Below are 13,765 nucleotides of genomic sequence, written 5' to 3' on the forward strand. Positions count from 1 at the left end.
CTTGCCATGGCTGACAAAAAGCCCAAGGAAGGAGTCAAGACTGAGAATGACGATCATATTAATTTGAAGGTGGCGGGGCAGGATGGTTCTGTGGTGCAGTTTAAGATTAAGAGGCATACACCACTTAGTAAAATAATGACAGCCTATTGTGAACGACAGGGTTTGTCAATGAGGCAGATCAGATTCCAATTTGAGGGGCAGCCAATCAATGAAACAGACACAACTGCACAGCTGGAAGTGGAGGATGAAGATACAATTGATGTGTTCCAGCAGCAGACAGGAGGTATCTACTAGAAAGGGAACCTACTACTTTACTCCAGAATTCTGTTGCTCCGGACCAAGAAGACATTCTCAGTTAGAAAACGGCAATTTGGTTCCACCACATCCTGACTACAACAGTATAGTTTTCTCTATTCTTTCATTTTCCCTTTCCCCATTCCTTTATTGTACATAAAGACATAAAGTAACTGGTGTATGTGCACAAGCATATTGCATTTTTTTTTTAAACTAAATGGCCAATGGTATGTTTTGATCAACATCAAATGGAGATGGGATGGGGAAAACTACTGGTTCTGTGAAAATACACCCTTTCTCCACTAGTATCATGCTCATTCAGCTCTTATCTTTACATTCCAGTAAGTTATTTTGTGCTCACTGTTTAACAGAAAAAGAACAACATAAAAATCCTTGCATACCTTGTTCGATTGGAGAATTCTAATGTTTTTCATTTATCATTGTAAAACCAAGGACAATTTTATAACTTTTTTGTATGTAGCTGTTACATGTGGGGCAATCTGTCTTTAAGTAGGTATAAATTACTCTAAAAGAAATGAATCCCAGATAGTTTTCCCTTCAAGTCAAGCATCTTGTTGTTTAAATAAACATTGTTTAAAATGAAAAAAAAAATACAGGAGACAAAAGAGCAACATAATTAAAGTACTGAAAGACAAAAAAAAAAAAGCTAATCTACAGTTCTTTACCCAGAGTAATTATCTATCAAAAAATGAGGTGAAATACAGAATTTGCAAAATGCAAAAGCTGAAAAAATTAATCGGTAGCATACAATGTTGGAGCAGTTCTTTCAATCAGAAGGAAAATGACACCAGGTGGAAATCTAAATTTATCAAAGAATTAAAGAGCACTAAAGGAACAGAAACCATGTGAATATATATAAAGATATTTTTCTTATTTAAATTCTGAGAAATAATCGTTTAAAGAACAATCAGTAACAAGGTAGTGAAGAATTTAGAACGTACATAAAAGTAAAATGTAAAACAGTAATAGCCCAAAAGCCAATTGGGAGACGTGGAAATGTATCATTGTAAGGTTTATTCTATACATGAAGTGTTATAATACCACTTGAAAGTAGGCTGTGATGTGGACTGGATAATGGCCCCCAAAGACATTAGGTCTTAACCTCTAGAGCCTGTGAATGTACCTTTTTTGGCAAAGACTTAGCAGATGTGATTAAGTTAAGGATTTTGGTATGAAGAAATTATCTAGGATAATCTGAGTGTCACCAGTCTCCTTACAAGAAGGAGGCAGAGGGAGATTTGACATAGAAAAGGAGAATGCAGTGTTACCATGGAGGCAGAAATTGGAGTAGTGTGGTCACAAGTCAAGGAATGTCAGCAGTCACCAAGAACTGGAAGAGGCAAGAAAGGAATTACACTCGAGAGCTTCTGGAGGCAGTGTAACCCTGTCAGCACTTTGACTTTAGCCCAGTGAAATATTTCAGACTTCATGAGAGAATATGTTCATTTTGTTTTAAGCCACCAAGTTGGTAATAATTTATAATAGAAGCCCTAGGAAGCTAATACAAAGTTTAGTCTTTCAAAGAAGACATACAGATGGCCAACAGATACACGAACTGGTGCTCAACATCATGAATCATCCGGGGAACGCAAATCAAAACCACAGTGAGATACCGCCTCAACCTGTTAGAACGGCTGTTATCAAAAAGACAAGAAATAGTAAGTGTTGGCGATAAGGTGGAGAAGGGAGAACATTTGTGCACTGTTGGTGGGAATGTAAATTGGTGAAACCACTGTGGAATACAGTATAAAATTTCCTTAAAAACTTAAAAAAAAAAAAAACTACCATATGATCCAGCAATCCCACTACGGAATATATATCTGAAGGCAATGAAATCACTAAATCACTATCTCAAAACGATACATGGACTTCCATGTTCATGGAAGCATTATTTACAATAGCCGAGACATGAGAACAACTTGTGTCCATCAACAGATGGATGGATAAAGAAATTGTTAGAATATTATTCAGCTATAAGCAAGCATGAAATCTTGCAGTTTAAAACAACATGGATGGACCTCAAGGGCATCATGCTAAGTGAAATACGTCAGACAGAGGAAGACAAATACAATAGATCTCGCCTATATGTGGAATCTGAAAAAACAAACTCAAAGAAACGGTAGGTTGGTGGTTGCCAGGGGTGGAGGGGTGGGAGGAAGGTAAAATGGGTTACGGTGTACAAAATCAAAGAGTATGATTTCCCAGTTTTAGGATTAAGAAGTTTAAGGGATGTAGTGTTCAGCATAGTGACTATAGTTAACAATACTGTGTTGAATATTTAAAAATTGATAATATGGTTCTCACCACAAAAAACATAAAATTGTAACTAAGTGATCGATATGTTAGCTATCTAACCTTCCTGTGGTACGTATTTCACAATATATACATATATCAAAGCCTTACATTGTACACCTTAAACTTACAGAGTGTTATATGTCAATTTTATCTCAATAAAGCTGAAAAAACAAAAGAATTTTTCATACATAGAGAACTGAAAGAATTCATCATCAGCACACCTGCTGTACCTGAAATGTTAAAGGAAATCCTTCAAGAGGAATGAAGACAAGATCAAATGGAAATCTTGATCTACACAAAGAAATGAAGAGCACCAGGAACAGTAAGTAAGTAGGAACATAGAAACACATTTTGCTTATTACTTAAAGCACATTCAAAGACAGTCAAGTGTTTAAAGCAAAAATGATAACATATGGTGGGGCTTGAAACATGAAGAAGTAAGATGCACGACAATAATAGCACAAAGGCGAAGAAAGAAGAAATAAAAATATACTGTTATGAGGTTCTTTGCTATATATATATAGTGGTAAAGAGTCACGTGACAGTAGACTGTGTAACATTAAAGATATATAATGTAAATGCTGGAGCAACCACTAAAATAATATAACAGAGTTATACGTAATCAGTCAACGAAGGTGATAAAATCATTTTTTAAATAATCAAAAAGATAGGAAAAGAGGAAGAGAGAAACAAAGAGTAAGTAGAAAACATAACAATATGGTAGATAATCACATTAAATATAAATGCTCTAAACACTTCCATCAAAAAGTGGAAATAGGAAAGCAAGATCCAATTATATGCTACCTTAAAGAAACTCACTTTAAATATGAAGGCACAAATAAATTAGAACTAAAGGAATGGAATGATAAATTGTACTAAAACTAAATCAAAATAAAGGAGCAGTGGCTATATTAATATTAGTCAAAGCAGAGTTTAAACCAAAGAATATTACTAGGATAAAAGGGATTATTTCATAATGATAAAAGTATCAGTTTATTAAGAGAACATAGTAATTCTAAATGCTTATGCACCTAATACTGAGCTTTGAAATACACAAAGCAAAAATTAAAAGAACTGCAAACTTCAATTTCAACACCTCTCTCAATAATTTATAGAGGAAACACAGAAAATCAGTAAGGATATAGAAAGTTTGAATACTATCAACCAACTTGATCTAACTGACATTTTCAGAACACTCCATCTAACAACACAAGAATGTATGTTGCCTCTTTCAAATTCACACATACCACGAAACAGAATAGACTGTATTCTGTGTCACAGAACAAGTCCCAACAAATTTATAAAGGTTCAAGTCATATAAAATTTTCTCAGACTGTAATGGAGTAATGCTGGAAAGCAATAACAGATATCTGGACGATCCCCCAAGTATTTGGAAACAAAGTAATGCAGATCTAGAAAAAACAATCAAAGGGGAAAGCATAAAGTATTTTGAGTTGATAGAAAACACACATATAAAAATGTGTGAACTGCAAGAGAAGCAGGAAAAATTGCACTGATTGTAGGTATTAGAAAATTATATATGTCAAATCAATGCCCTCAGTTTCCACCTCAAAAAAAGAACAAATGAAAACCCAAATTAAACATTAAGAAAAAAAAGAAAATAATAGCAATCAGACAAAAAACAATTAACTAACAAACCAACATATGGGAATACTAATAAAACTCAAAGCTTGTTCTCTAAGAGGATAATAAAAATTGATAAATATTTAGCCATAGTGATCAGGAATAAAAGATAGAAGATATAAGTTACTAATATCAGGAAAGAAATGACATCACTACAAATTGTAGAGAAAATAAAATAATTTTAAGAGAATAGTATAATCATTTTATGATCATAAATTCAACACTTTGGATGAGTAGATAAATTCCTTGAAAAGTACAAATTACCAAAGCTCAGTTTCGAGGAGAATTTAAGGCATAGATTCTTCTCAAACTCTTCTAGAAAAATTTGGTAAGAATATATCTTAACTCTTCCAAACAGCATTACTCTTTTACCAAAACCAGATAAAGACACTACAATAAAAGAAATAATAAAAGAAATCTGAAGGCCAATATTCCATATGAGTATATGTGCAAAAAATTCTAAACAGAATTTTAGCAAAATTAAATTCAACGGTATAGTAAAAAATATAATTCATCATGAACAAGTAGGGTTTAATCCCAAGAATGTAAGGTTTTTTAACATTCAAAAATCAATCAGTGTAATTCACTATATTAAAAAGAAAAAGGAAAGACAAGCCATGTCATAATATTACTGTAAAAAAAAAATAGAATTGCCAAAGTCCAACATCCATTTCTGATTTAAAAAACTATTTGCAAACCAGGAATAGAATGGGACTTTCTCAACCTGATAAAAGGCATTAATGAGACAACTGTGTTTAATTTTAAAAATACCATTTGCAATAGCATCAAAAATAAGAAATACTTAAGAATAAATCTGACAAAGTGTGTTCAGTACTTGCACACTGAAAACTATAAACCATTGCTGAGATGAATTAAAGACTGTTTTGGTCCATTTGGGTTGCTATAACAAAATACCGCAGACTGAGCTGTTTATAAACAATAAAAATTTATTTCTCACAGTTATGAAGGCTCAGAAATCTATCAGCAAGTTGCTGGCAGATTCAGCGTCTGGTGAGTTCCTGCTTCTTAGATGCTTGTCTTTTCACTATAACCTCATATGGTGAAAGGGGCAGGGGACCGCTCTCTGGTGCCTGTTTTATAAAGGCACTAATCCATCCCATCCATGAGGGCTCCACTCCAGGACCTAATCACCTCCAGAAGGGCCCATCTCCTAGTACCATCACCTTATAGGTGAGTTTCAACATATGAATTTGGGAGAGACACAAACACTCAGACCATAGCAAAGACTTAATTAGGGAAGTGGGGGAATGCAGAAACAAAGGGACTGCAGGCCCAAATGGTCTTGAAGATACCAGCAGGGGCTGAATGGGGATTGAAATTCATAACCTGTCACATAGGCTCTAAGTAAATATAATGCCAACCATTGCTTCTGCTGTCTCCTAGAAATTAGTTAAAAGATCACAAGACCGTGAGTTACCAATCTGCTTTGCAGGAACACGTAGATCAATCACGATTACTGGGGACAAAGAAAGTTACAAGGTGACGACAAAAAGTCTACAACTGAGATCTTATTGAAAACTTGGAATCACAGAGACCCCTCCCTCCCCTCTCCCCTTTCGCCTTTAAGAATCTTACCCCCTGGCCAGCCAACATGATGAAGTTGTGGCAAATCTAGGTCCCCATTTTCTGGGTTGGTGATCCCTCAACTAATAAACCTTTTCTGCTCCAAATGCCAATGTTGCAGTTTGGTCTCACTGTCTGCTGGGTGCATAAACTTGGGTTCAACAACAAAGTGAGAAATATGTTATTGGACAACAGAGGAAAAGCAATTCTTTTTATAAACTGGCAAATAAGTTCATTAAATTGTGTTCATGTCCTCATCTTTTGCAGAAGGTAGAACAGAGAGGAAAGAAGGGGGCAGAGCATAACCATTAAAAGAATGACAGCAATTGAGGATAGAACATAAACTAGTTAGAACCAATTCAACCCAAGATGGCCGAAGAGTTGACTTCAAGTAGACCTTGCACCTCATCACACACTCATCATAATACATTAGCTGCTAAATGACACACCCACAGGTGCCACGTGTTCCCAGGCTGACCACAAAAGGCCTAAAAGTGGGTGGGGGCCCATTTCCTGGAAATCCCCATCCCTTCCCCAAAATAGTTGGAATAATCCTCCTACACATTAGCATATGAAATTATCAAGCCCCAAACACTAATAACCCCATCTCCAGCCACCTTTCTTGCCTTCTGAGACCCACACTCTGTCTATGGACTGTGTATCTCCCTGAATAAATCTACTCTTATTTTACTATGGCCCGCTCTTAAACTCTTTCCTGCGCAAGACAAGAACCTATTCTCCAGCAACAGAAGTCGTGAGTTATGAAATTAGGTATTTGGCTGAGAAACATCTAAGCAAAGTGTTGAAGGTGTGGCTTGGCTTCTAACTGCTTATAATTAAATGCAAGAAACAGAGCTTAAAATATTTGGAAAATTCTCAGCCTATCTATATTGGAAAAAATGAGAAATTCTGTTAGGGAGAGAACAGAAGGGTGTGGCCAAAACTGATAAGGAAATTACCATGGATAAGCCAACTCAACAAAAAGCTAAAAGCCAAAAATGAAGAAGAAGCTAGAAGCTATTCATCAAGACAATGGGGAGATTAGTGAGCCACCTAAATGAAGACAATGGAAGAATGACCCCACAGGCATTTCAGAAATCTTGAGGGTGCCCCTCCTGTCACAGGAGCAGAGTTAGGATTGTGCAAGCATGGGGCCACTGCAGAATGCCCCTATTAGGGCAACATTCGGCAGAGCCTTGAGGGTGGAACCACCCTCATAAACCCAAAGTGGTAGAGCCACCACTCGATTCCCGCAATGGTGAGCCTCCAGTGCTGTGCCCAGGAACAGAGCTGCCATGGAGGTGGGGACACTGCAGAGAACCCCACAGTGGGCCCAGGAACAGAGCAGCCCCAGAGTCTGGCCACCCAAAGCCGTAAGTGCAGGGTCATCCAGAGCCTTGGGGGCCCAAGTGCCCCAGTGTGCAGAAGGCAGGACCTCTGCCCCAGGGTGCTAGAGGGCCATGCATCTAGCCAAAGATTCTTGAGCCCAGGGTTTTAGACTTGTTTGGGATCTGTTACCCTTTCTTCTTTCCTACTCCATTTAAATGGGGTTGTCTAACCTCGGCCTGTCCCACCATTGTATTTTGGAAATGCAGACTATGTTTGACTTCACAGGCTTACGACTGAAGGAAAATTTGCCTCAATAGAAATTGTGCCTTGAGTTTCACCCATATGTGATTTAGATGATACTTAAGGGAGACTTTAGATTTAGATTTTTAAGTTAATGTTGGAACAAATTAAGACCTTAGGGGCTTTTAGGATGGAATTAATGTATTTTGTATGTGATAAGAGGACATGAATGGGGGGGCAGGGAACAGAAGCAGGAATGGTAATGGTCTGAACATTTGTCTCTCCCTAAAATTCATATTTTGAAATCTAACCCCCAAGGTGATGGTATTAAGAGGTGAAGCCCCTGGAAGATGATTAGGTCTGGAGGGCAAACTCTCATGAACAAGATTAATGTCCTTACGAAAGAGACCTGAGAGGGCTCTATCACCCTTTTCCACCATGTGGGGACTTGGAGAAAAAGAACCTACGAGGAAGTGGGTCTTCACAAGATGCCAGACCTACTGGTGCTTCAACCTTGGATTTCCCAGCCTACAGACTGTGAGAAATACATGTTTGTTGTTCAAAAGTCGCCAGGTCTATGATGTTCTGTTATAGTGTCCTAAACAGACTCAAACAGGGACCAAGGTATAGTGTCGATGGATTTTCAACAAAGTTGCAAATAATCTTTTCAACAAATTGTGCTATAAAACTAGATATTTGTATGCAAAAACAAACAAACTAACTTGGTCCATACCCCCATCATATAAAAATAAAGTGGGTCATAGAGTTAAATGTAACTGAAAACTATAAAATTTCTAGAACAAAATATGGAAGGAAAATCTGTGTAACCTTGGGTTAGACAAAGATTTCTTAGACACTACTCCAAAAGCATAAACCATAAAATAAAAAAAATTGGTACAGTTTCTTAAAAAGTTAAACATCCCTATCATATAATCCAGCCATTCTACTCCCGAGTATATACTTAAGTGAAATGGAAGCTTGCATGTGAATATTCATAGCAACTTTTTCTGAATGCTGTGTGAAACAAGCTAAAGATGGCACATACTGTGTGATTCCATTTTTGTAAGATTCTAGAAAATGCAAAAGCTGCAGTTCCAGAAAACAGAGAAGTAGTTGCCTGGGATGGAGGAAAGGCGAGGAGGAGAGGAAAGGGCTGTTTCAGAGAGGCACAGGAAACTTTTGGAATGATGGTTATATTCCTTGTCTTACTTGTGTTGATGGTTTCACAGGTATATAATTGATACATGCTTTCATACACATGTGTATGAAAATATTAAAGTATGTATTTATAGCAGCTTACTGCATATCCATTATATTTCAATAAAGATGGGGGGTTTTTTTGAGTAAAGGTAGATTTATTTAGAGAGATACATACCACTTAGAGCGCAGGCTGTTTAAGAAGTCTCAATAAAGATACTTTTTAAAAGTAGAAAATAACTCTCTAGTCCCTGATCATAATTAGAAATCCAAATAAAAAGCAATTATTAACAAAAAAATTTATGGAATTAGGTATCCACTGTAGGCTGAGCACTGTGCCAGTTGCTTTTGAAGAACACAAAGAAGTAGCAGAGTCCTTGCACTTAATCACATATCAAAACCAAAATATTTACAAGGCAGCATATCTCAAGAGTATTAAACCCAAGAACTACTAACTAATTTGCATTATAATTAACTTCTTAGATACACACATATAAATATCTATATAAGATATATGTATGCATACATTCCTACACAAGACAGAGATTAATTATTCCCATTTTAGAGTAATATACTAGAGTTCTTTCAAACCAGAGGTTGCTCGTGCATTAAAATACTGTATCTGTAAAGAGTAACTTGCAAGCATTTCAGGAATTGTTCTCCTGTGTAAATTATAATGTACCTTCTTGTAAACAGATTACTACAGAGAGCAGTGTTTCCTTTTAATCAGGGAAAGATCCCCAAAGGAGGTGAGTTTTGGATGACTTTTAAAAGACATGAAAGCTACGGAATGGTAGAGAGGGGCTTGGGTGAGTTATAATGGATGAGGGAAATACCTCATGTGGCAAGTCTAAAATAAAGTGAAAAGTGGGGATACGTTGGAGGGCCAAGGTTGAAGGTCATTAATAAAAAATGTTTTAAAAAAAACCCGACTTTTAAACCTGGCAAACATTACTCAGGAAAGCTATGATAAAGAGTCACCAAGTGTATTTCCACAAGTAATGTTGACCCCACTTGGAACGTTCTCCACAGCTGGGTCATCCTTCCCCCCAAATTCAAAATGGATTGAAGACTTAAATGTGAGACCATAAAACTCCTAGAAGAAAACATGGAAGTAAACTCCCTGACATCTGTTTTAGTGATGAGTTTTGGATATGACACCAAAAGCAAAGGCAACAAAAACAAAGTGGGACAACATCAAAGGAAAAAGCTTCTGCACAGCAAAGGAGACCATCAGCAAAATGGAAAGGTAAGAAAGGAGGAAATATTCATAAATCATATATCTAATAAGGGGTTAATATCGAACCCAAATCACTCATAAAACTCTATAAAAAAAAGGACAATCTGATTAAAAAGTGAATAGATATTTTTTCAAAGAAGATATACAAGTGGAACAACCGGTGCATGAAAAATGCTCAGCATCACTAATAATCAGGGAAACAAAAATCAGAACCACACTGAGATTCCGCCTCGCAGCTGTCAGATCACTGTCATCAACACAGCAAGAGAAAGCAAGTGCTGGTGAGGACATAGAGCGAAAGGAGGCCTGTGCACTGTTGGTGGGAATGTAAATTGGAGCTGCAACTATGAAAAACAGCATGTAGATTCCTGGAAAAAAGTTAGAAATAGAAGTACCATGTGATGTAGCCATCCCACTTCTGGGTCTACGTCTGAAGGAAACAAAATCGTTGTCTTGGAAAGATATGCACCCCGTGTTCGCTGCAGCATAATTCACAAGAGCCAAGACATGGAAACAACCTAAGTGCTAAGCGTCCATCAGCAGATGCATGCATAAACAAAATGTGAGCTGTATATATATATATATATATATATATATAAATATATATGTGTGTGTGTGTGTATATATATGTATATATATATGTATATGTGTATATATATATATATATATATATATGTATATTTTTTCAGTCATTAAAAAAAAGAGAAGGAAATCCTACCACTTGTTACAGCATCAAAGAACTTTGAGGACTTTACTCTAAATGAAATAAGTCAGACAGAGAAAGACAAATACTGCAGGACTGCACTTATATGTAGAAACTAAAAGAACACAACTCAGAAACAGACCACAGACCAGTGGTCAGAGGCACAGGTGGGGAGTGCGTGAAGGAAGTCAAAAGGTACAAACTTCCAGTTATAAGTGAATAAGTCCTGGAGATGTGAGGTACAGCATGGTGACTACAGTTAACAATACTGTTGTATATTTGAAAGTTAAGAGAGTAGATCTTAACAGTTCTCATCCTAAGGGAAAAAAAATTGTAATTATATGAGGAGATGGATGTTAACTAAACTTATTGCGATAATCATTTCCCAACGTATAAGTATTTCAAATAATTATGTTGAACATCCTAAACTAATGAGGGAAATGTTAGCCCCACCTGGGGGTTACCCTCCTCCAGCACACCCCACCTCCTCTTCCTCGTGGTGCAGAGGGAGAAAAGAAATTGTTCCAACGGCTACAAAGAGTGAATAACGGTTGCACTAGGTTGAATCCAAGAGAGTACTTTCTGCTAACCACCAAGACTGCCTTGTGCCTGTTTCCAAGGGGCCAGCTCTAGGGAAGTCAGCCTGCATTCAGTGAAGGTCTTGGAGGAGACCCAAATCACTACATTCAGAAGAGTTCCAGGAACTCTGGGAAGCTGTGCTTTCCAAACAGAGAGAAAGAACAGAAAGCAAGGCTTGACGTGGAGCCCAGGAAGAAATCTAGTAACAGAAGGCATGTGTGGACAATGAGCGTTTTCAATTAAAATTGCTCAGGAATTCCAGAATCCATGGAGAGTCTACATACTTCATGTTTGAAATAACGCTTTTTGACAGCATTCCTTTTTGTTCATTAAACGTCTTAAAACAATGCTGAACAAGAGTGCTAACAGAGATGAGCCTGTGGACAAGAACACTGGCTGATTGCGGGTAATAAACATTCCCATGTGTACATGCACCCAGGTATACCAAGTAGGGTATTAATAAGGAGCATGTTAGTGACTGGAGGATGCTTTCTAAGAACATATTTCACTTTTTACAGTTTCACCATAATAACATGCAGTGTTAGGGGCACTTTTAACACATGAAAAAATGTAATGTTAAATGAAACCTAGGAATTTTGGCAAGTATATCTCAGAAAATTCATTTTTAAAACTAAGTCCAGGAAAGAAAATTCTGACACAGGCCACATCATGGATGAAACTTGAGAGCATTATGCTAAGTGAAATATGCCGGTCACAAAAGGACACTCTACGATTCCACGTGGGTATGTAGCTAGAATCATCAAATTCATGGAAACAGGAAGTAGAGCCGTGGCTGCCAGGAGCTGGGGAGAGGGATACAGGGCTAGTCGTTTAACTGGTGTAGAGTTTCACACTTGCAAAGATGAAAAAGTTCTGGAGATTGGTGGCACAACAATGTGAATATACTTTACGATGCTTCAAAATGTTTAAGAGGGTAAATGTTACGTGTATTTTTCCACAATTCAAAGGCATTTTAAGCAAGAAAAAAAAAAAAAGGAATTCCACCAAGTACCCAGACTTTCCAAGAAGCAATGGCAGAAGGACCAGGTGAACCTTAAAAGCCATGAAATGGATTATTTTTAAGTACGTACTTGGAAGAGAGAATAAATGGGCATTTGTTGGGTTAGCCCAGTACAGACATATCAAGGCCAGATCCTTATACATATGTTTTATCGAATTCTCACAATAAACCTGAAAGTAGATATTCTAGTCTTAATTGTGATATGCTAGTCCTGAAAAAATAGGGGGAAGGGACAAACATGTTGCTTAAGGTCTCGCAGCTGACAAGCAGCCTTGGGGAATAGGGTTGCCTCCTACTGGAGAAAAAGAGTGTCGTTACCATGAGACTTTCGAAAATTAAGGGAAGAACTATTCTTCTATCTTCCCCACTCTATTTTCACTTTCCTTTCTTATTTACTGAACCCTCAAAATAAATTTAAAAGCTAAGTTATTCTAGCATGTATGGCAGAAATTTCAGGAAAAAGATGGCTTCTTAACTTAATTAGCATAAAATTTTGGAGCTGAAGGTAATATAAAGGTACCTGATGGAAAAGGGCCCCCTGAAAAAGTTCTTTTGAACCACGTCATGTACAAAATGATTCTCCAGGGGAAAATAAAATAAGGTCTGGAGCCATGCGCGTGTTCCACGTGGGTCCGCTTAAGTTTTCTTTTTGATATAAAGTGTGTCAGTCAGGATACCAGGTTAGACTGAACTTCTGCCACTGAATACAATTTGACCAAGGAATTGTACTACCAAGATCACAGCAGGAAACAGACGGTACACTCAGACTGAGCACTTTGGAGGAAGTTTAGTAACAGGCTATTCATGGAGGTGTGGGCAGGCTGTGAGGGAACCATGAGGGATGGTGCCGTACCTTGGTGCTGGTGCCCGGGATGTAGCCACCCCGAAGCCCACACGGACAGAGGGAGGAGCTATGACGGAAACGCAGACACACAGGGCTGCCTGGTTGATGCTGTGACTCATCCATTGATGCACAAGTAGGTTATTTCCAAACCTTGGCTATTGTGAATAATGCTGTAATGAACATGGCCGTGCAGGTGTCTCGTTGATATCCTGTTTTCATTTCCTTCAGATACACTCTGAAGTGGGATTCCTGGATCATATGGCACTTCTGTTTTTAGTTTTTTCAGGAACCTCTGTACTATTTTCCATAGTGGCTGTAACAATTTACATTCCCACCAACAGTGCACATTCCTGTCAACGTGTATTGTCTCTTGTCTTTTGATGATAGCCATTAAGAAGTGCGAGAGGGTATCTCATTGTAGTTTTGACTTGCATTTCCTTGATGGCTAGTGATGTTTACCATCTTTTCACGTGTCTGCTGGCCATTTGTATGCCATCTTTGGAAAAATGTCTGGTTCCTCTGACTATTTTTAATTGAATTATTTGTGGGGTTTTTGTTTTTTGGTTTTTTTTTTGCTATTAAGTTGTATGAGTGTTTATATATAGTTTGGATATTAACCGCTGGTCAAATAAATGGTTTGCAAATACCTTCTCCCATTTAATAGGTTGCCTTTTCACTTTGTTGACTGTTTCTTTCACTGTACAGCCTTTTAGTCTTAGGTAGTCACACTTGCTTATTTTGGCCTTTATTTGTGATTTTGGTGTCATATCCAAA

At 37.4% G+C, this 13,765-nt stretch overlaps 1 protein-coding gene across 1 annotated transcript; it reads left to right on the forward strand.

The window, feature by feature from the left end:
• The first annotated feature begins 6 nt into the window (after positions 1-6).
• On the forward strand, positions 7-881 carry LOC105093242 (small ubiquitin-related modifier 2-like). The gene has a single exon (XM_064479559.1). It carries the CDS (start codon positions 7-9, stop codon positions 292-294), a length of 288 nt encoding a protein of 95 aa, XP_064335629.1. The 3' UTR covers positions 295-881.
• The last annotated feature ends 12,884 nt before the right edge of the window (positions 882-13,765 follow it).

Source organism: Camelus dromedarius, chromosome 26, assembly GCF_036321535.1.
Source record: "Camelus dromedarius isolate mCamDro1 chromosome 26, mCamDro1.pat, whole genome shotgun sequence".
NCBI lineage: Eukaryota > Metazoa > Chordata > Mammalia > Artiodactyla > Camelidae > Camelus > Camelus dromedarius.